This window comes from Durio zibethinus, chromosome 19, assembly GCF_047325235.1.
Source record: "Durio zibethinus cultivar Kanyao isolate XHJ-2024 chromosome 19, ASM4732523v1, whole genome shotgun sequence".
In the NCBI taxonomy this organism is placed as follows: domain Eukaryota; kingdom Viridiplantae; phylum Streptophyta; class Magnoliopsida; order Malvales; family Malvaceae; genus Durio; species Durio zibethinus.
Genome location: NC_143180.1, coordinates 6939706 through 6959969, shown reverse-complemented (window position 1 = coordinate 6959969; position 20264 = coordinate 6939706). Strand labels below are relative to the sequence as shown.

Genomic DNA, 20264 nt, shown 5'->3' with positions numbered 1-20264 from the left:
CGAACTTCAAGACTCGAGTTAATGAAGTATTTGAGAAAGAAGAAGAAAAAAGACTAAGAAGGAGAGGAAGAGAACTATAGAGAGAGAGAGAGAGAGAGAAAATGTTTAAATGTCTAATAATATTTTTATCAAAAATTTTTTTTTATATATTTCATGAATAATGATTTGATTATTTGTACTAATAACGTGTTTTCTTTACAATTATATATAAGATTAAGTGTAAATCATATGAGTGAAAAAAAAGAATGATAAATTATAAAAGTTAGATATATTGTTAAAGAGTGAATTGATGGTTGTTGGTTGTTCAAATGTTAGGATCAGAAGTAAGGAAAAGGATAATTTGTTAAATCAAAATTGATATGCATCTTTGCTTAAATTATCAAACAAAAAAGAAAAGTTAGTGAAAGGTGTAGCACATATGAGTTTGTTTCCTTTTATTTTTCTATAATCATTTTCATATTTTCTATATTATCTTCCATATCCATACACAATAAAGTTGTCATGTATTCTTGTGAAAATAATGTTTTTCAAAAATTAAATTAAAACTTTTATTTATATTCATGAAAGTTTAAACTTTTAATTTAAGTTAAATATGCTTAAAGAATAAAAATTTTTATTATCGAAAAAATATGTTATTTTCTTAACATCTTTATTATGGGTTAAAGAATTTTTCTCTTTGTTTTTGCTCTTTAGACCATGTCAGCTATTCCTCCTATTCCTTGACATGATCCATTAAATAAATAAATAAAACTGTGTCTACGCTGAAGTGAGTTGGTTACTGTGAGAATAACAGTGAAAGAATCTACCGTTGCTTTGCATTGCTTTGCTTTCCTGTCTGTTTTTGTTGTATTCATTTGGCCGGCGAATAATGGAAGCGTCCTTTACCATGTGCAAGCTGGAATGAAAAGTTAAGGCTATGCTTCACTCATGTGCACGGTAAAGGACAGCGAATGATTTATTAATAGAGTTTTGAAATTTTAGTTCATAACTTCACAAGCAAAATATAAAAATTAAATGTTTCAACTTTTTTTAATTATTTTATATTTTTACCAAACTCTAAAATATGTCATATATATGTCATCTACTACTCACACTTGTAATATTTAAAAATCTACTCATCGTGCTTGTACCATTTAAAAATTCTACGGCTAGAGGACGTGATAATTTCTTTTTAACTTATAAACATTTATTAAAGTTTGTTGATTTAGATTTTTTTTTTCTTTTAATGTAATAGTTTTATTAAATTCAAGAAAAGATAATAAATTAATTACAATTTTTTTTCTTTAAAGATCATTCTAACTCATGCCCGTACACACTCGTTAGCCACTATTCCAATTTTGCATGCCACTGTGATTTACACCAAAGTCTTGAATGTATTGCATCCTACCATTTAAGATTCAATTCGGTAATTTATGCATAATCTCTTATTCAAATAGCAAGTTTTGAATCTCTGAAGTCAAATATGACAATTTTAATAATACGATATAAAAATGATATTTAAAAAGATAAAAAAAAATAACACAATTTAAATTTTTAATAAAAACATATATAATTTTGATAAAAGCAAAAAATTTATATTCTGTGTTTCCAGTATCAACATGAATTATGTTATAAAAATTTTCATATTTGATACACGAATATATGAATTACTAGATTTATCCACCACCATGGCAATAACAGCACTATCATGTATTATTGCCCAAGGATGAATGCAATAACAGCACGATCACGTATTACCGGCCAAGGATGAATTGTTGTGAAGAAATCAAAGTCATCTAATTTAGATAGGGAGAGGTATATCCTGTGAACCTTCATTTAAATATCAATAACCATTAAGCAGAGCATATTTAAATATCTATACCGTGGCAACGGCACAATAATGCAATTGCTTCAGCCCAGAAGTTCCTTTTCTTTAAACCAGTTGAATTACAATCATTTGATTTCCATGAAGAGTTTGGTAATGTAGCATCTATTAGAAGCTCTCTATGTACGCAACTTCACATCTATATAAGTAATTTTACCACTCAGAAGCAGTAATCCAAGAATTATACCTTTTCCAAGGAAAAAGATGGGGTCTGCCTGCACAATTCAGCCAAACCAATGAGCAATGATGAAGTTAAACTCATAGGCCCATATACGGTTGCCGTGAACGGGTCAGTTTCCATGCTCTGATTGAAGTCTCTGCCACAGAAACCAAAGAAATGCATATGCTCCCACTGAAGCAGTGATTCTTTTAACTCTTCCAACCCATCGCACGAAGGTCACTCTGATTTAGCTCAATATGCTTCCCTAGCCTGCATTTAATAAACACATTCATCACAATGTATTACATGCATATGTAACTAAACTAGAATCTAATTCGCAGGATAATCCACATCCAAACTACGATTTTCATTAGCAGACAAAAGCCAAACCTATCTTAATAAATAGATGGTAAATCAAAGATGCACAGTTTTAGCTTTTAAGGATCTATAAAAGCTTCTCACTACAGAAGTTTTAGTTTGCTTTAAACCTTTGTATGTTAAGCTTCTAACATACTAACCCACCTCCATTGGATCACCTGCCTAAGAATTGGAAGGGTACTTTCTGATTGATAAACATGGTTATATTACCATATGATGGGATAGATCGAAGAAAATAACTGGTTTTTAACAAATTTTAAAATAAAGATAGTAGAAAGCACAAATTTTAGTACCCTAGCCTTCCCCGTATGAACAGAGGCACACCAAGCTAAAGATTCTGAAAAGAAACCCACATAAAACAAGAGAGAGAATATTGCTAGTGGTACCCTAAGAAAGTTGATTGCTCAACAGGACAATTAGTTCAGAAGTTAGAGTGCCACTTTTATAATGCGACGGTTATTAGTTGAATAGTAGCTTGCTTTGGTACTATCAAATTGTATCCATGTGATCAAGCTAACACTTGGTAAAGTGATTATGTAAAGGAAAAAAGAAAAGGGAAAAGAGGGAAAAAGGCACCCTAAAAGCTTTATGTAAAAAAGTGGCATTATAAAAAATAATACCCTAGATCTGCTGGAAGTCTGAAACCGCCTATGCGTACACGCTTCAATGAATGAATCTGGAAAAAAAAAAATATAAAGCCTTAGCAACCAAAATAATAAGATAAATAAATAAGTTAAGGAGAAATTTGAAGAAACAGATAAAGTAGCCAGTAAAACTTGATGATGGAAGATCTCATATAGTTTAATAAGCCTACCATCCCAAAGCAACAATAATTTCATATTACTAATGATTATCTTGTGAAACAATTCACTTGATGATGGAAGATCTTATATAGTTTTGTGGGAAAACACTTATTTACACCTGGTTATAATATTGTAATCTGTATATTTATTGTATATTTATATTTGTATCTCTAGAATTAAGTATTTGTATCCTTAGAATTAAGGACAAAAAATTAGGATAGATAATCCCTCAATTATAGGATCAGTTTTTAAGAAGATTTAGTTTCTTAATTTAATCCCTAGTTAGTTGTATATAAACCTAAGGTTCTTGTATAATTCTTTATGAGCAATTTTTCAAAATACATTCAGTTTTTCTCTTAATTTTTCACATAGTTTTATTTCTTAGTTTTTCCACTTGGTATCAGAGCTTTAGGCTCTTCTTGGGAAGCAAAATTTTCAGCCTTCATTGCTGACTTCTATTTTGAGTCTTCATTGCCGAACCCTGTTTAGGCCGTCATTGTCAAATCTTGTTAAGGCCTTTATAGCCATTCTATTTTTCCCTTCTTTAACCTTCATTGCTAAGAGTCATTTCTGGTTATATCTTAACACTTGTTTCAATTCAAAGAAAGATATCACTACCACCCAATTTGAGGAAATGTCAACTGGAAAAATCACCTGAGTCTACCACCCAATTTGAGGAAATGTCAACTGGAAAAATCACCTGAGTGCTACAGATGTCTCAGAAACAAGGAGAGTTCGACAGAGAAGAGACTGAAAAGCTGAGAAACCTATTGAAAACCCTTGAAAAGCTTACTGTGGTATACTCCTTGGGTAAGGTCTCTAGTTCAAGTAAAGCTTTTGGTTCTCATGGATTAAATGTCTCAGTTAAGCCTATTACGAGTTCTTAGGTCATTGATTCAGGAGCCACAGACCATATGACACATTCCTCACAGAAGTTTAATACATATACCCTGTGTCCTAGTAATAAGAAAATTGTTGTTGCAGATGGTTCACTTACTACAATGGCAAGATTAAGAGATGTTGAAGTTAATCCCTCATTTGTTCTCAAAAATGTTCTTCATGTTTCTGGATTGTCTACTAATCTGATATCTATACAAAAACTTACCAGAGATATGAATTGCAAAGTAACTTTTTATCCCTCTTATTGTAAATTTCAGGACCAGAGTTAGGGGAAAATGATTGAACTTGCTAAGGAGAAGGATGGACTATACTATCTTGAGACATCAAATAACACAAGTAATATCAAGAATAGTTTACCTTTATTATTTCTTTTTGAAAAATCTTCCAATAAAGACAAAATCTAGCTTAATCATTTTCGTCTTGGACATCCTTCTTTTAGAACTTTGAGAAACATGTTTCCTTCTTTGTCAAAGGATTAAGTGTCAAAGATTTTTATTGTGATGTTTGTGAATTTGCAAAGCACAGACGTGTGTCTTTTTCAATTAGTAACAAAAGAAGTTCTACTCCCTTTTACTTGATTCACAGTGACATTTGGGGTCCCTCTACAATTCCTAATATTTCTGGTGTAAGATTGTTTGTTTCATTTATAGATGATTGTACCAGGGTCTTTTGGGTTTTTTAACTTAAATCCAAATCAGACGTGAATAATGTATTTTTAAACTTCCAAAACATGATCCAAAATCAATTTGAAGTGAGAATCAAGAGATTTAGATATGATAATGCAAGAGACTATTTCAACCAGAGTCTATCCACCTATTTCCAAAAGGAAGGACTTATCCATAAGTCATCTTGTGTTAATACTCCACAATATAATAGAGTGACAGAAAGGAAAAACAGTCATTTACTAGCCACAACCCGAGCCTTCCTTTTTCAAGCAAATGTACCCAAATCTTACTGAGATGAAGCTGTTTTCACTGCCACATACATTATAAATAGGTTACCTTCAAGGGTTTTGGGATTTAAAGCTCCTATGGAATTACTCTTACAATTTTATCCCAACCTTAATACCACAAACAACCTCACACCTAGGATATTTGGTTGTACATCATTTGTTCATATTCACAGTCATAATAGGGGAAAGTTCGATCCAAGAGCGATTAAGTGTATCTTTGTGGGGTACTCAACATCTCAAAAAGGGTATAAGTGCTATCATCCTTCTACCAAAAAATTCTATGTGTCTGCAGATGTCACTTTTGAAGAAAATAAACCATTTTTTACTCAACCTTATCTTCAGGGGAGACTTCATTCATGGAAGATAAGGATAAAGACTTTTTTTTGCTTGATTTGTCCTCTTCTTCAACATTTTCACCCATTAATTCTTCTGAGTCAAAACCTGTTTTTGCTGAGCCTAAGTCAAACATTGAATTTGAGTCCAAAGCCATTCCAAATACAGAAGATGTGACAAAGTATAATATTGTTCTTGATTCTATAAAGGAATTACAGGTGTACTCAAGCAAGAAAGTTCCAAATCCTGAACCAGTGCCAGTCAAAGAACCTGATCCTAACTCTGAAAATTAGGTAACTACAGTTCTTGACTCTGTTTCTCAAAAGGAGCATGAATCTCCTAAAACTATAACTAGTGATTATGATCTGCCTATTGCCATTAGAAAATGAACCAAAGAATGTACTAAGCATCCACTATACCCAATCTCTAATTTTATGTCATTTGAAAATTTCTCACCATCCCACAAAAATTTTATTGTGAGCCTAAACACTATTTCTATTCCAACTACATTATCCGAGACATTATCCAGTAAGAAATGGAGGCAAGCTATGAAAATAGAAATTGAGGCCTTAGAGAAAAATAAGACATGGGAGCTGGTAGAGTTACCTAAAAGAAAAAATCCAGTGGGATGTAAATGAGTTTTCACTGTAAAATACAATGCGGATAGTACTGTTGAAAGGTATAAAGCCAAATTAGTGGCTAAGGGCTACACTCAAACCTATGGAGTGGATTATCAGGAAACCTTTGCTCCAGTTGCCAAGATGAATACAGTTAGGATTTTGTTATCATTGGCTGCAAATTACAATTGACAGCTTCAACAATTTGATGTAAAGAATGCTTTTCTACATGGTGATTTGGAAAAAGAAATATATATGAAGGTTCCACTAGGATTTGGAGGTCATCTAGAAGCAAACAAAGTATACAAGCTGAAAAAGGCTTTATATGGCCTTAAACAGTCTCCTAGGGCTTGGTTCGGGAGATTTGCCAAAGTGATGCTAGCAATAGGATATAAATAGAGTCAAGGAGATCACACATTGTTTATCAAGCACTTTGATTCAAAGAGAGTCACAGTTTTATTAGTGTATGTTGATGATATAATTGCAACTGGAGATGATGCAAAAGAGAAAGAATCTCTAAAACAGTGTTTGGCTAGAGAATTTGAGATAAAAGAGCTAGGGAGATTGAACTACTTCCTAGGAATTGAAGTAGCTCACTCACGACATGGTATTTTCATCTCACAACAGAAATATGTGATGGATCTTTTGAAGGAAACTGGGAAGCTCGCATGTAAACCTGCAAATACCCCTATAAATCCTAATCATAAAATTGGATAAGCTAATGAAAATGCTACTGTAGATAGAGAGATGTACCAAAGATTAGTTGGAAGACTCATTTATCTCTCACATACTAGACTTGATATAGCATATGCTGTAAGTGTGGTAAGTCAATTTATGCATAGTCCTAAAGAAGTGCACCTACAGGCTGTCTACCGTATATTGCACTATTTGAAGGCCAATCCTAGGAGAGGTATCTTATTCAAAAGAAATTCGAGGCTAGTTCTAGAAGTATATACAGATGCTGATTATGCAGGTTCAGTAACTGATAGAAGATCCACTTCAGGCTACGGCACTTTCTTAGGTGATAATCTTGTGACTTGGAGTAAAAAATAGAATGTGGTGGCAAGATCAAGTGCTGAAGCAGAGTTCAGAGCAATGGCTCAAGGAATTTGTGAACTACTATAGTTAAAGATTATCCTAAAAGACTTAAAGATTAAGTGGGATGGACCAATGAGACTCTACTGTGATAACAAGTCTGCAATAAGCATTGCACACAATCCTGTGCAACATGACAGAACAAAACACACTGAAGTAGATCGGCATTTCATAAAGGAGAAACTAGATAGTGGATTGATTTGTACACCTTATGTATCAACCAAGAGTCAACTTGCAGATGTGTTGACTAAAGATCTCAGCAGTACAACATTTTAAGAAATTATTTCCAAGCTAGGAATGGAAAACACCTATTCACCAGCTTGAGGGGGAGTGTGAGAAAACACTTATTTACAGCTGGTTGTAATATTGTAATCTGTATATTTATTGTATATTTATATTTGTATCTCTAGAATTAAGTATTTGTATCCTTAGAATTAAGGACAAAAAATTAGGACAGACAATCCCTTAATTATAGGATTAGTTTTTAAGAAGATTTAGTTTCCTAGTTTAACCCCTAGTTAGTTGTATATAAACCTAAGGTTCTTGTATAATTCTTTATGAGCAATTTTTCAATATACATTCAGTTTTTCTCTTAATTTTTCACACAGTTTTATTTCTTAATTTTTCCACAAGTTTAATAAGCCTGCCATCCCAAAGCAACAATAATTTCATATTACTAACTATTTTCTTGTGAAACAGTTTTAAGTTATTGTTGGTTCATTCCTATATAAACTAGATCAATTTGGGGCAAATAATAAGCCATTTTACCATGCGAGTAAATGTCTTGTAAGAGAAACTGACCTCAAGCCCCGCATTTTTCACAAGTTCACGAACTTCATGATTCCTCCCTTCATGAACCTGCAAATCAAGTTTTAGCAAAAGGGAAAAAATTGGCAAAATAACTCAATCAATCTTACACAGCACTCATCTTTTTACTAAATTCTATGAAAATGATTGGCAAATACCACTGTTTCGTTTAAACTGTTCAATTAATGGCTCAATTTGCATACTAAATCTTTAACTACAAAGAATCCAAGAGAAAAAGACCAAATTATCTAAAATTACAAACTAATTTAAATTCATAAAAAATTGGCAATTTCAAAACCGCGTGTTGGGAAAACCCTTACCACAACACGAAGACGAGGTCTAGACGAGTCTGGCTGCCGTGGAAGTAATTCCACAGAATCTGGGATGCAATGAATGCCTTCAATTTCTGTCCCTTCACTGATGGCAATTAAGTGCCGGTTCTTTACTTCACCATCAATTGTTGCAATGTATCTGTAATTACATTGTGGCAAGGAATAGAACATATGTCTAAAAATAAATATAAGAGTGACAATACCATCCTCAAAATAACAAAACCTTAGTCAAGATGAAAAACGAAGGGTATCATTTAATTAAAAAAAGAAGCAAATGGAATACAAGAATATAATGAATGAGTCACCATAGCATTAAAGTCTTAACTCAAAAACAGTTGGCAGTTAAAATATCAAGCCATTGCTAATCATAATGTAACACTACTATCTTTCAGAGACATACTATCCAATGTAACAATTCTCACCAGTACTAATTTCACTATGAAAGGACATTCTTTCAGGACAGTTATGTGCAATAATCCCAGTTACAAACAGAGAATAAAATTAGAAGAATCTTACTCCTTATGAAAGTTGGATGAAGGATGTGAAAGCTTTTGAGCAAAATCTCCTAAAATGGACAACAAAAAGAAAAGATGAAATGGCTTAAGATAATAAGCTTAAGGATGGGTATATATGCAGCAAAATGCATACCATCATTGGTCACAATAATCAAACCAGTTGTAGCAACATCAAGTCGGCCAACAGTGAATAATCGTGGCTTGGGAGATCCTGGATTCATTTTGTCCTGTAAAAGCAAACATCCTTCTTACAAGTTTGCAGACTATAACATTGACAGGAGCAAATCTTCTAAGCAACCATGGTTGTAGCTGCAAGTATTTAACAAGTAAAAGCCAAATTTTTAAAATTGAAACATGGACATACCCATCTCTTTAAATAGTCCTCAAACAGATCAAGGACAGATCTGAACTCTTTCTCCCCAGAAGAGCAAATATACCTGGCATAACATGATTGCATTAGATCCAGATTCAACTGAAGGAAAAAAATGTTAAAAAGCCATTAAAAGCAGATTGTGGTTCAGTAGTGGTGACGAACCCTTTGGGCTTGTTTAGGGCAAGATACACTTTTGGTGGCAATCTTTTAGGCAGGCGGCTCCCATTGACATAAATAATATCCTTTGCAGGATCAACTCGAGTCTGCAAATTATCACATATACTGAGCATTTGATTCCGGTGCCATCAAAAATGAGATAAGCATAAAACCTTCTAAGGAATTCCAGCAGCAATATTCAGACATGAATCATTTTTTGTCTTGATGCTTCTAAACATGAATAATAAAATGAACAAAAAGAAAATAAAGCAGGGATGCATTGCCCATAAAACCTCTAATAAAATAATATTGAACATGTTAGACTTCTCACTTCATTTTTACCAATTCTACTGTCCCATTTACTTCATTTATGCTGCAAATGCTCAACAAATCCACATTGATGGTAAAAGAAGTGATCGAAAAGGGGAGCATTTTTCCAAGAGAAAAGCGCTTTATCAACAAATTGACTGAGAACCATAAGAAATATCCAAAGGGACCGAGAACCTCCAACTCACCTGAGGAGCATTGCACACAGAACCATTAACAGTCACCTTGCCATCAAAAATAAGCTCTTCACTTTCACGCCTCGATGCCACTAGTAACACAAACATTAAAAATATATATGTATGTATGTATGTGTATATATATATATATATATATATATATATATATATATATATATCATTACACATTCTACAAAGAATTATAAACACATCTACTGATAGTTGGGGTTTAAAAACTAACAACTGATTATAAATAAAAACATTAACATATTTAATTAAATGGACAAATGATAAGCATTCAGAATCTCTTGTAAGAATTTTTAAACTCTACCATTAATTTATAGAATATCACTTATCACTTCTACAAGTTTAATTAAATGGGCACATGAGAAGCATTCAAAATCACATTTTAAAGTTTTTAAACTCCAACCTCAATTTATAGAATAGCAGTTCTGAAAGCATTCAAATCACTTATTAAAAAAAAAAAAGCAGCGCCAATTTATAGAATATGGTTTCTTCAAGTAATAGTATTATTACACAAAACGCCCAATATTTTAGAAAATCAAAGTGAATTTACCTCCAGCAGCAGCAAGGACTTTGCTTAATCTTTGAGGAGGCTGTCTAAAATTTTCATTATAAAACCTTCTAGCCGCCTTGGAAAGCTTAGGCGGCGGCTGCTCAACACTGGCATTCCCCACAGCTGAAATCTCCTTTTCCTTCTTCACCGCCTTGACAGCCTTCTTTTTGGGTTTCTGTGTTTTAGCATCAGCTAGCGCGTTGATAAGATGCGAAGGGGGATGAGCTTGAAGTTTGAGGTTCCCGTCCTCGCCGCGTACGATCCAGGGGATGAAGAACTGGCCATCGGGAGGAAGAGGAGGGGAATCGGAATCGAGAACGGCGTCGGTTTTGAGGTTTGGTGGGGGTTTTGGTTTGGGTTTTGGTTTTGGAGGAGCAAATGTGATGTTGAATTGTAAAGAAGAGCAGGTGATGGGAGGAAGGGAACGGATTGGGCGAAGGAAAGGAGAGAGAGAAAGGGAAGGTTTTGTGAGGAGGGACAGGGAGGTTGAAACGCTGTGGAGGGACGACAGCGTTCCCATTTCTCTTGTTTTGCTTTCCTTCACTTGCTGACTGGTTCGCAGTGGATTTTATATTGGATATTTTGGATTTTTTTTAGTTCTTGTTTTTTTCTTTTAATTTGAACGAATTAGGGTAAATTTCATTCATAATCTCTAGGATTTTATTTTGATATCTAATATTTGAATTGTTTTAATTAAGTCTCTAACCTTTTATATTTATTTCTTTTTCATAATTCATTCATGTTGTAATTTATGTAAGAAGAAAAAACTACACTTATATCATTTCTAAAGGATGTACGCATTAATTAAGTTAAATTCTACGACCATGCCAACATTTTTCATATGCTATTGTTAACGAAAAAATATGACAAAAGAATCAAAGTGAAATTATTTTAAATGAAATAATTGACAGAGAACTAAGAAAACAAATAAAATTTTCTTTTATATCTTTTGAAACAAGTAAGAATTGGACACCAACACTTTGTAATCATGTATAGAGAGGGAAATGTTCGAAAGGCAGGGGGTGGAAAACCAGGAACGGGGAACCTGTCCTCAACCTTCAACACAGGTCGGACATGTTGCTTAAGTGTCCTGGGGACCGGCAATCTGTTTAAAAAGTTGTATTATTAGTGATGTAAAGCAAGCTCAATAAAATCAAGTTCGATTCAATCACGCTTGCTCTGCCGAATGAAGCAGAAACATTGGAAACCTGCCGGACAAAATGTTAAAGAGTCTTGCGCTCCAAAATTCCTGTCATTGATTTCAGGACCCTAAAACAAAGTTAACAGCTTGTTAATATGGTTCATATAACTTCAGGAAGTCTTCCACTGGATTGATGAATAGAAAATAGTACTCACTACTGATGCTTCCCATCATGGAACTGTGCATTCTTTGAAGACTTGAAAGTTTCCAAAAATTCTTTAGCCTTCTTCATTTCTTCCTTCTGCCTTGACCTGTCCCAATTGTGCTCGGTAGAAAGTATTTGGATAATGCGTGGCAACGCACGGCCTGCTGCATCAGTGTCAAGGAAAGCAAGGCGAGATCTCCTGGCAATGAAATCAACAGCAGATTCACAGTACTCGTTTCGAGCACAGTATGCAACCTCGGCCTCCAGACAAGGGTACCCATGGGCAAGCCTCTTACCCAACGCTTCATTCTAAATATTGAAAGGAAGATTTGAAATTGTTAAATACCCAATAAGAAATTAAAATACCCATGTTCAGAGGCAAATTGCGATATTCAAATGATATAATACTTAAATATTCCCAAATTACTCTACACACTAGATCACTAGATTAGATGGTGGCAATTGGGATAAAAAAATTCAAGAGCCTTATACTAAAACCATGTCATAGTTATGGTTCTATTTAAACTAATAAGGCTATTGCACCTATCATTGATTGCCAATAAGGTTCTTATATAATTAAGAGGACAAGAATTAGTATATAAATTTATGATGCCCAGAAAAATTTAAGAACTGAATAAGAGTAATAAACAACTGCGACAACTGCTCTACAATTGCTTGTCCTCTCTCTAGCTGCACCCAAGCTTGTCATTTAAATTTTAAACAGGCATGGAAACCTGATGATCAATAAGTATTTTGATGCCAGCTCATACTGACAAGGAACATAATCTCACTTGATATTTCACAATATCAAAGCCATAAATATTCAATACACAAATAATAATGCATAACATGAAATTCGCATGACTATTAGCACTATCCCAGAAATAAATTATGGGAAGAAGCTCAAGACATTCCAAGCAAAAAATTTGCATTTATTTACTCTCTCATCAAGTAACCTAATAGAAGTGCCTAAGACTATGATTCCGAGCTTATTTCCAGTTATTTTATCCCTCTTAGAAGAACAAATCAACACCATATCAGAATGGAGATCCTAGAAAGCTTTTTTTTTTTTTTTTTGCCAATATCATTGAAAGCTATTCAATTCACTATTTCTTAACCCTTTGACTATTGAGGTATCTTAGATAAATGTAAACAAATCCCTAAATTGGTATACACTCGAAGCTCAATGCGCCATAGACAGATGCACAATTACCTCATCACTTAAGACCCATAATTAACAGTTTTGAGAGCTTAGCAAACCAACCTGAGCTATGGTGGCTACTCGTTCTGCTAAGGTGCCATATGCATGAGACAAATGCTTTGCAGCAGCTGTGTCCATCAACCCAGGAACAACTTTACCACCATATGACTTCTTCATGCGTACATACTGCTGAGCAAGAACAGTAAAAAATGAGGGTTCCCATCCATCTCCACCAATGAGCCGCAGGTTGCTTGTTATACATTCATTGCCTGGGCTCAGTTTACCAGACTTGATAGCTGCATTAACCGCATCTTCTGCCATGCTGAATCTAATTCTAATAAGCACAAAAACTCATGCCAAAAAGAAACAGAGAAGGAAAGAGAGGAGATCAACAGAACAAGATCCCATGCCCCAAACCAGGGAATCCAGAATATGCCGATAGCTAGATCTGTAGTTCAACAGTTGGACCTACACTCCAAATTTTCACTTGATGTTAAGTTCAACAGTAGTCCATCAAGATAAACTCAGCTCTTGTGGACGACTGTAAACCACCAACACAACTAACACTTGCAACCATGTATCGGAAACAAGCCCCAGAATATCTGGCTACACCAAAAGAAAATTTAGCAAAATCAAAGTAAACATTACCTTCGATAAGTAGTCCACTTTCCACCAGTGATTGTGACCAAACCAGGATAATCCTCAGAAACAACATGATCTCTAGAGATACTCTCAGTATTCTTTGCATTAGGATCTACTGCCAATGGACGAATGCCACTCCAAGCAGAAAGAACATCTGAACGTCGTACCTAAAGTTTTCCACCATAATCTTAATCGAAAATCAGACTGAACCATTTACCAAAAGACAAAGACCGAATAAGAAATAAAGTAGAAAGACAAAGTCCAATTATTAAACATTGATAAATCCATGTTATACCTTGACATTAAGGTAATCACAGATTGCATCAAGTATAAATTGAATTTCATCCTCATGTGGTTCAGGAAGTGGAGTGATGGAAGCATTAGAATCTGTAGTGCCAGCTACAGTTCTCCCTAACCATGGAAGCATGAAAACAACACGTCCATCCTTAGTTTTAGGGACAATCAAGCCCATTCCTTCAGGAGAATAGTAATCAGGGAGAATAATATGTACACCACTGCTAGGGCATATCATAGGCTGTGCATCTTTGTTAGCCATTTTCCTTAAAGAGTCACAAAATGGTCCAGCCGCATTCACAACAACTTTTGCATAGGTGTCAAACTCTTGGCCTGTTTATATGATAATGAGCAAAAGGCTTAATGTAAAGATTGAATTTTATCAATCATTTTCCATGCATGTGAACAACAAAATTTCCTCTTTTCTTCATCTTGATAACAGTATTAAAAATAATTCAACAGTGCTTCAATCTTGCAGTACATGAGATAAGCCCCCCAAAAAGATAAAAATAGATATGTTTAACTAGGATAGCAACCTATTTGGAATGTAAAGATTAAATAATGAATGGTAACCTGAAGAAAAACACTTACTTTTTGGAACCACAGAGCACCATCATCTAAAGAATGACATCTTTAGATTTTAATTTTATCAATCTTGCATGACAAACGAGACTATTAATTACGTTATATAATTTGGATGGAAAGCTTTGAAGTTTGATGAAAACCTCCATTCTCAGGCATTTCTGCCACTATAGCACCGCTGCATTTTATTGGCTGTCAATTCTAAGAAATTAGGATAAGTTCAAAACTCGAATTTTGCAATTTTGTCTCATTTTTGGCATATTTCAAAAGTTAAGATCCCAATCTGTTGTATCATTGTATAAATAAGGAAATAGCCTAATAAACATATTCAAGTGTCTAAAAGGTGATTAATGTGTTCAAGGCAAAACTAATTAGAGCAAGTCAACTACACAGAATTCAAATGGGACCATCTCAATCAACTGCTTGGACAGAAAGCCGATTCGTATGTTCAAGACATAAGTGACTAATGCATGTCAAACAATAGAAATCAAATGCATCTTAGTCCATTGCTTTGACTGAAAGACAGAGTCAAGTCAGAGAAGAACAATAATTCTTACCAATCAATTTCCTAGAATATTATTAACAAGTATCTCTAATCTTATAGTCCTTTTACTTTTCTTTTTCTTTTTTTTCTTTTCATTGCAAACTTAAGGTTTCATGAAGAGGCAGAGAACAGAAACTAGACTAATCAAGACAGATATGAGAATTGTCTACGCTTGAATTGGTTAATCATTTATGCGTATATTTGTTTGTTGAAAGAATATGCCTGCTCTACCTGACAGATTGTCACGAATTCTTGCACCAATTATCCGCTGAGTATCTTCATCTTTAAGAAAGGATACAACCTCTGCATGGTTAAGCACTGCTGCCCCAGCAAGAGCAGCAGTGCAAGCTAATCCAACATTTAGGCGTGAGTCATTCATCTGACCATCATAGTAGACAACTGTGCCCCTCAAGCTTTTATCGTTACCCTTCCTTGCAAGAGTAGGGAAGAGCTCAACAGATTCTTGAGCAGAATAATATCTGGATAAATGTAACAGATGTCGTCCTGCGACCAAATCGTACATTTTCAAGCCCATCCAATAGTATACCACTTCAAACCAGTTAAAACAGGGTGTCATGCATGGCAATGCATGGCAGAGATGAGGAGCATTCTCAATAACCTGTTTACGCTCCTCAAGTGCATGGAAAACCAGTTTCAATTGCCCACGGTCAAGGTTAAAGAGAGCTTTCTCCAAGTAGCGGACTCCTAGCAGAATCAAACAAATGGATTAACCTAAAAGCTAAAAGAAGCTTATAGAGGAGATATGGAATTGGCATCATGTACATATTTCATGGAGTGTGATCAAACGTTCATCCTAGAGGAAACAATAAAACTATGACATGATGACATCAATTGCTATCCATCAAACACTTTATATAATTCAACAGGAAGGAAAAGTTTTGACATTAATCAAAAGACAAGGTAGGAAAAATACTTAAAATTAAAAAAAAAAAGTGTTTATTGGCAAATTAATACAAGGATACTTGATACTTAATGGGGAGTATAATACCGAAATATTGAAGAAAAAATTTTAACAGAATTAATCAATGTGCTTATGTATTTAAACTCTACGCTCCCTCAGCAAAAATTAGAAAATTCAATATCTAATATCTTCTACGCATAGAATGAGTTCCCAAAATTTCGAATCCAATGCACTCACCATGCTGGATTTGGCCTCTTCAACAACAACCGATGTTGAAAATCAGCAATTTTAAAGCATAATGCATATTTGATCAAATCAGTTTGAAATTTCTTCATTTTTTTAATTATTTACTAAAGCACATTTTCATATCAAACGGACAAATCAATCATTAATCAACATGAAAACTAGAAAAATTTTTGATAAATGAAAAAAAAGACTCGAAAAACAGAAAAATAATATACTGATTCATTCTCAATTTCTTTGAAAAGGTTGAAAATAACCTTCCACAATACAGAAAATACGCGTATATACACGCATTTATATACGAATATTCATGCTTACCTCCATGAATTAGCTTCGTGGACCGTGAAGACGTTCCAGAGGAAAAATCCTCTCGCTCCACGAGGCCGACTCGGAGGCCTCTAGTGGCGGCGTCCAGAGCAACGCCGCAGCCTGTGGCACCACCGCCGACGACTAGTATGTCGACTGGATTAGCGGAGGTAGCACTGATCAGAGACGATTCCTGGACAGTGCGGGACGGAACGACGGCGCTTGGGTTATTAATCGTCCGCCTTACGGACTGTATGGTGGCGGAGCCACCTGCAGGGTCATTGGAAGCAACAGAGGGAGTTAAGAGGATTGCGCCACCGCAGGCTGTAACTGCTACTGCTGCGGTAGCGGCGGTGGCAAGACGTCGGAGGCGAGTGGCGGCTGCTGACATTGCGAAAGACAGAGAAAGGGCAAATAGTGAGGATAGAAGGGAAGTGAGAGTTGTTGGAGGTGCTGCCTTGAGAATCGGGCCGATTAGGAAGATAGATGATTTTAAGAATATTTTATTTGAATTTACAAAAATGCCACTCTCATTAACTTTCTTTTCTAATAAAAATGTTTGACTTTGTACTGAGCTTGTTAACCCTGTGGCTGATAGGCTTTTAGTAGATTCTTGGTTTCAAATAAGACTTCCTTTCATTCCTTGCTCTGTCTATATAGGAGCATAAAAAATATTCGACTTTCCTTTAATATGTAAGTGATTCACAGATATGCCACTTTCCTTTTATAATTTAAACATCCAATTAGAGATATAATTGATATTTTAATATTTAAATTATTTAAGTTCAATTAAAATAAATTCAAATTTGATTTCATCATTGATTAAAAAAAATTTTAATAACTTGATTTATTAAGTAAGTCGAATTTAAATATTTTAATATCTAATTTAAATAATTTATAAATTTAATCAAAATTTTATATTTTAATAAATATTTTTATTAAAATTATTATTTTATTATTATATTAATTTAAGTTCAATTTCATATACAAATATTTAAATTTGAAGTCAAATATGAATATCGAACTTATTTTTTATTTTATAAATAAATTTAATCAAACAAATTTAAATAATTTAATTTTTATTTTAAATTAAATTCAATTTTAAAAATTAAAACATAATTAAATTATAATCAATTTTCTAATCAAACTCGAATTTAAACTTCTTATGATATCAAATCAATTCAAGTACAAACTTACATTCAACTAACAAAGAACATATTTGCTATAGATTTTTTGCCAAATGCTTTTTGTATAATTTTTCCAAATACTTTACAGAAATAGTTTTGTCAAATTAAGCGTGGTAAGGAGCATTTACTACATTTTATCAACATCGTAATTTTCTTTGAACAATGCATCATGGTAATTTAATCAATAGAAAAACTGAATATTTATGGTAAATTGTTACATTCAACATAATAATATTTTCTTAAAATAGTATAATTTAATTAGTATTCTTTAATGTTTTAAAAAACTAGTATTCTTTACTTTTTAAAATAAACTACTAAAGTACTCACTATAATTACAAAATTTTTGGTATGTTTATGCTTAATTATATACATTATAAATTATTCTATGGTTTATATGATAAAATTACACCATGCAAATAATCTTATCTAATCAAATTTTAATGTTTTAAAATTATAGAGACTAACTTTATTTAAAACTTTTACCATATATTTTTATCCTATTTAAATCAATCAAAGTTTATCCTCCAACTCACTTTTTTCAAATATGTACTATATTTAAAATTTATATAGGTTTTTCAAATATGCAAAAATTATAAAATTCAAATAGATTTAAAATTTAAATCATTAAAAATGATATATTCGACATTGTTATCTTGGAATTATTATATATTTTTAGGTATCACCTATATGATGATTCAATTCTTTTAAATTAAAAATGAATATTCTTAATTAATTGAACCAAATATAAGATAAAATAATATTATTTAATTTGATCTTAATCATAATATTATTTTATCATATCTTATCATAGTATTATATATTAAACATAATCATAAAATATAAGATATGATAATATTATTTAATGTAATATTATTCATAATATTATTTTCTTCTATCATTTTGCATACGAAACACACCCTTAAGTCTATAAATGATTCGGACTGTCATTATTTTCTTTTTCAATTTGCAAATGTTGTTCAAAGCTATTTTTTTCCTTTGACACACATTTCCTTTTTTTTTTATATATTATGTTCAATAATTGATTAAGATCACATAAATACAAGTATGCCATACTTTTTTAATGATTTAATTTATTATTTAACAATATATTAGAAACTATGAAAAGAATTATATGTCTATTTCTAATAAAACTATCAAATTTATATTTCAAGAAGATATTGTGACTGCATGTGAAATGATATATCAATGTTGTCAAATACAGTTTCACATTATCTAATTTTATCTCAAAATTTTTTTCTTTATTCTTCAATAAATTGTAATTGTTAATTAGATTTGAAAAAAAATTATTTTTAATTTCGTTCACTTTTGTCTCCTTTTGAATTTTTTAAAATTGTTTCTTTAACATTCAGTTCGTGAATTGATATAGGCTATGCCTATTTATGTCCATCACATTGCAACATTTTTATTTTGCTTTTAAATGATGCTTGTCTGTTAAAAATTTAATTTTATTTTCTTATAAATAAATAAATATTATGCTTAGATAAAAAATTTCATGTTATCAATTTAAAAATTCTAATTGAAAATTATAACATAATAAGTTATAAATTTTAAAAACTTAAATATAATTTAAAAATATTAATTTATGTATATTTATATATATTTAAATAGATAAAATTAATTTATACATCTCAAAAATCACAAACTAATTGATGATATATTATTATTCCGAAATGGAGTCATCATATTGGCATCTAAATAATAATAAAAAAAAAAGGAAATAAAATAAAATATCTCGTTAAAACGAATCCAAAAACGAAAGGAGGACGTTGAGGTAATTTCAAATGAAAAGGTGGGTCCCCAACAAACGTCTTCAAAGAGGTGGCGTAAAAAAAAAAAGAAGGAGGATTCATGGCTCATGATTTGTGAACCACCACATAAGCATTAAATAAATAAAAACAGTGACGTGAATTGAAAGGACTCTCCCTCCTTTCCATGAAGTTTGCAGCGTTTTTCAGTACTTGGATTTTTCGATGATCCTTGTGGCCTTTTGCTGCTTTGTCCGCTTTCATTAGATTAATTAATTAATGTACTGTGGTGAGTCAAAACGGAAACTTCCATCCGAGGTACTCGCCCTTCCCAAAATGGGCCATTCGACCAACCTCTTGCTATTTTAAGAAGATATATTATCATTGTTTGAGAAAAGGTGAGGAAAAGGAAGAGAAAGAAAAAAAAAAAAAGAAATAAGAAAAATTTTATTTTGTATGATTTATTTTTATATTTTAATCAAGGGCATGAAAGAAAATTGAGTATCCTTCTTTTTTTTTTTTTTTAGATATTTAATTATCTCAAATTGAGATAAAAATAAGATAAGAGAAGGGTTAAAAATTTTTTAAATATAAAATAATTTTATGTACTTATTATATTTTATTATTTTTCAAAAAAATACTATTGTAATATTTAAGTTTAATATTTATATTAACTATTGATACTAGCTTTAAATTTTTTACAACTTATTTCTCAACCATTTTTTTGTCAATAACTTTGAATTTTATATGTTTTTAATTTATGCTTAAATCTTAATTTTTTTTTATTTTGTTATAATTTTACAAATTTTAAATAATAAAAATAAAAGAATATAACAAAACATATACAACGATAAAAAATGCTAATA

The 20264-nt window shown here is 32.4% G+C and overlaps 2 protein-coding genes across 3 annotated transcripts; both read right to left on the bottom strand.

Moving 5' to 3' along the window:
• Positions 1-1877: 1877 nt before the first annotated feature.
• SVR1 (pseudouridine synthase family protein) lies at positions 1878-10907 on the bottom strand. Its single transcript, XM_022909714.2, has 10 exons — positions 10366-10907; positions 9801-9880; positions 9292-9392; positions 9121-9193; positions 8890-8983; positions 8758-8806; positions 8230-8380; positions 7904-7960; positions 3023-3078; positions 1878-2294 (listed from the first exon to the last, which is right to left on the bottom strand). The coding sequence occupies exons 1-10, from the start codon at positions 10883-10885 to the stop codon at positions 2234-2236; spliced, it is 1242 nt and encodes a 413-aa protein (XP_022765449.2). The 5' UTR covers positions 10886-10907; the 3' UTR covers positions 1878-2233.
• Positions 10908-11281: 374 nt separating this feature from the next.
• Positions 11282-17038, bottom strand: LOC111310345 (glycerol-3-phosphate dehydrogenase SDP6, mitochondrial-like). Of its 2 annotated transcripts, XM_022909712.2 has the most exons (7): positions 16458-17038; positions 15206-15679; positions 13850-14181; positions 13561-13721; positions 12976-13234; positions 11722-12020; positions 11282-11634 (listed from the first exon to the last, which is right to left on the bottom strand). In XM_022909712.2, coding segments are annotated over exons 1-7 (1905 nt in total). In that variant the 5' UTR covers positions 16837-17038; the 3' UTR covers positions 11282-11633. The 2 variants fall into 2 exon arrangements, with proteins under 2 accessions (XP_022765447.1, XP_089604625.1); XM_089748499.1 differs by lacking the exon at positions 11282-11634 and having other exon boundaries at positions 11721-12020; positions 16458-16945.
• Positions 17039-20264: the final 3226 nt, after the last annotated feature.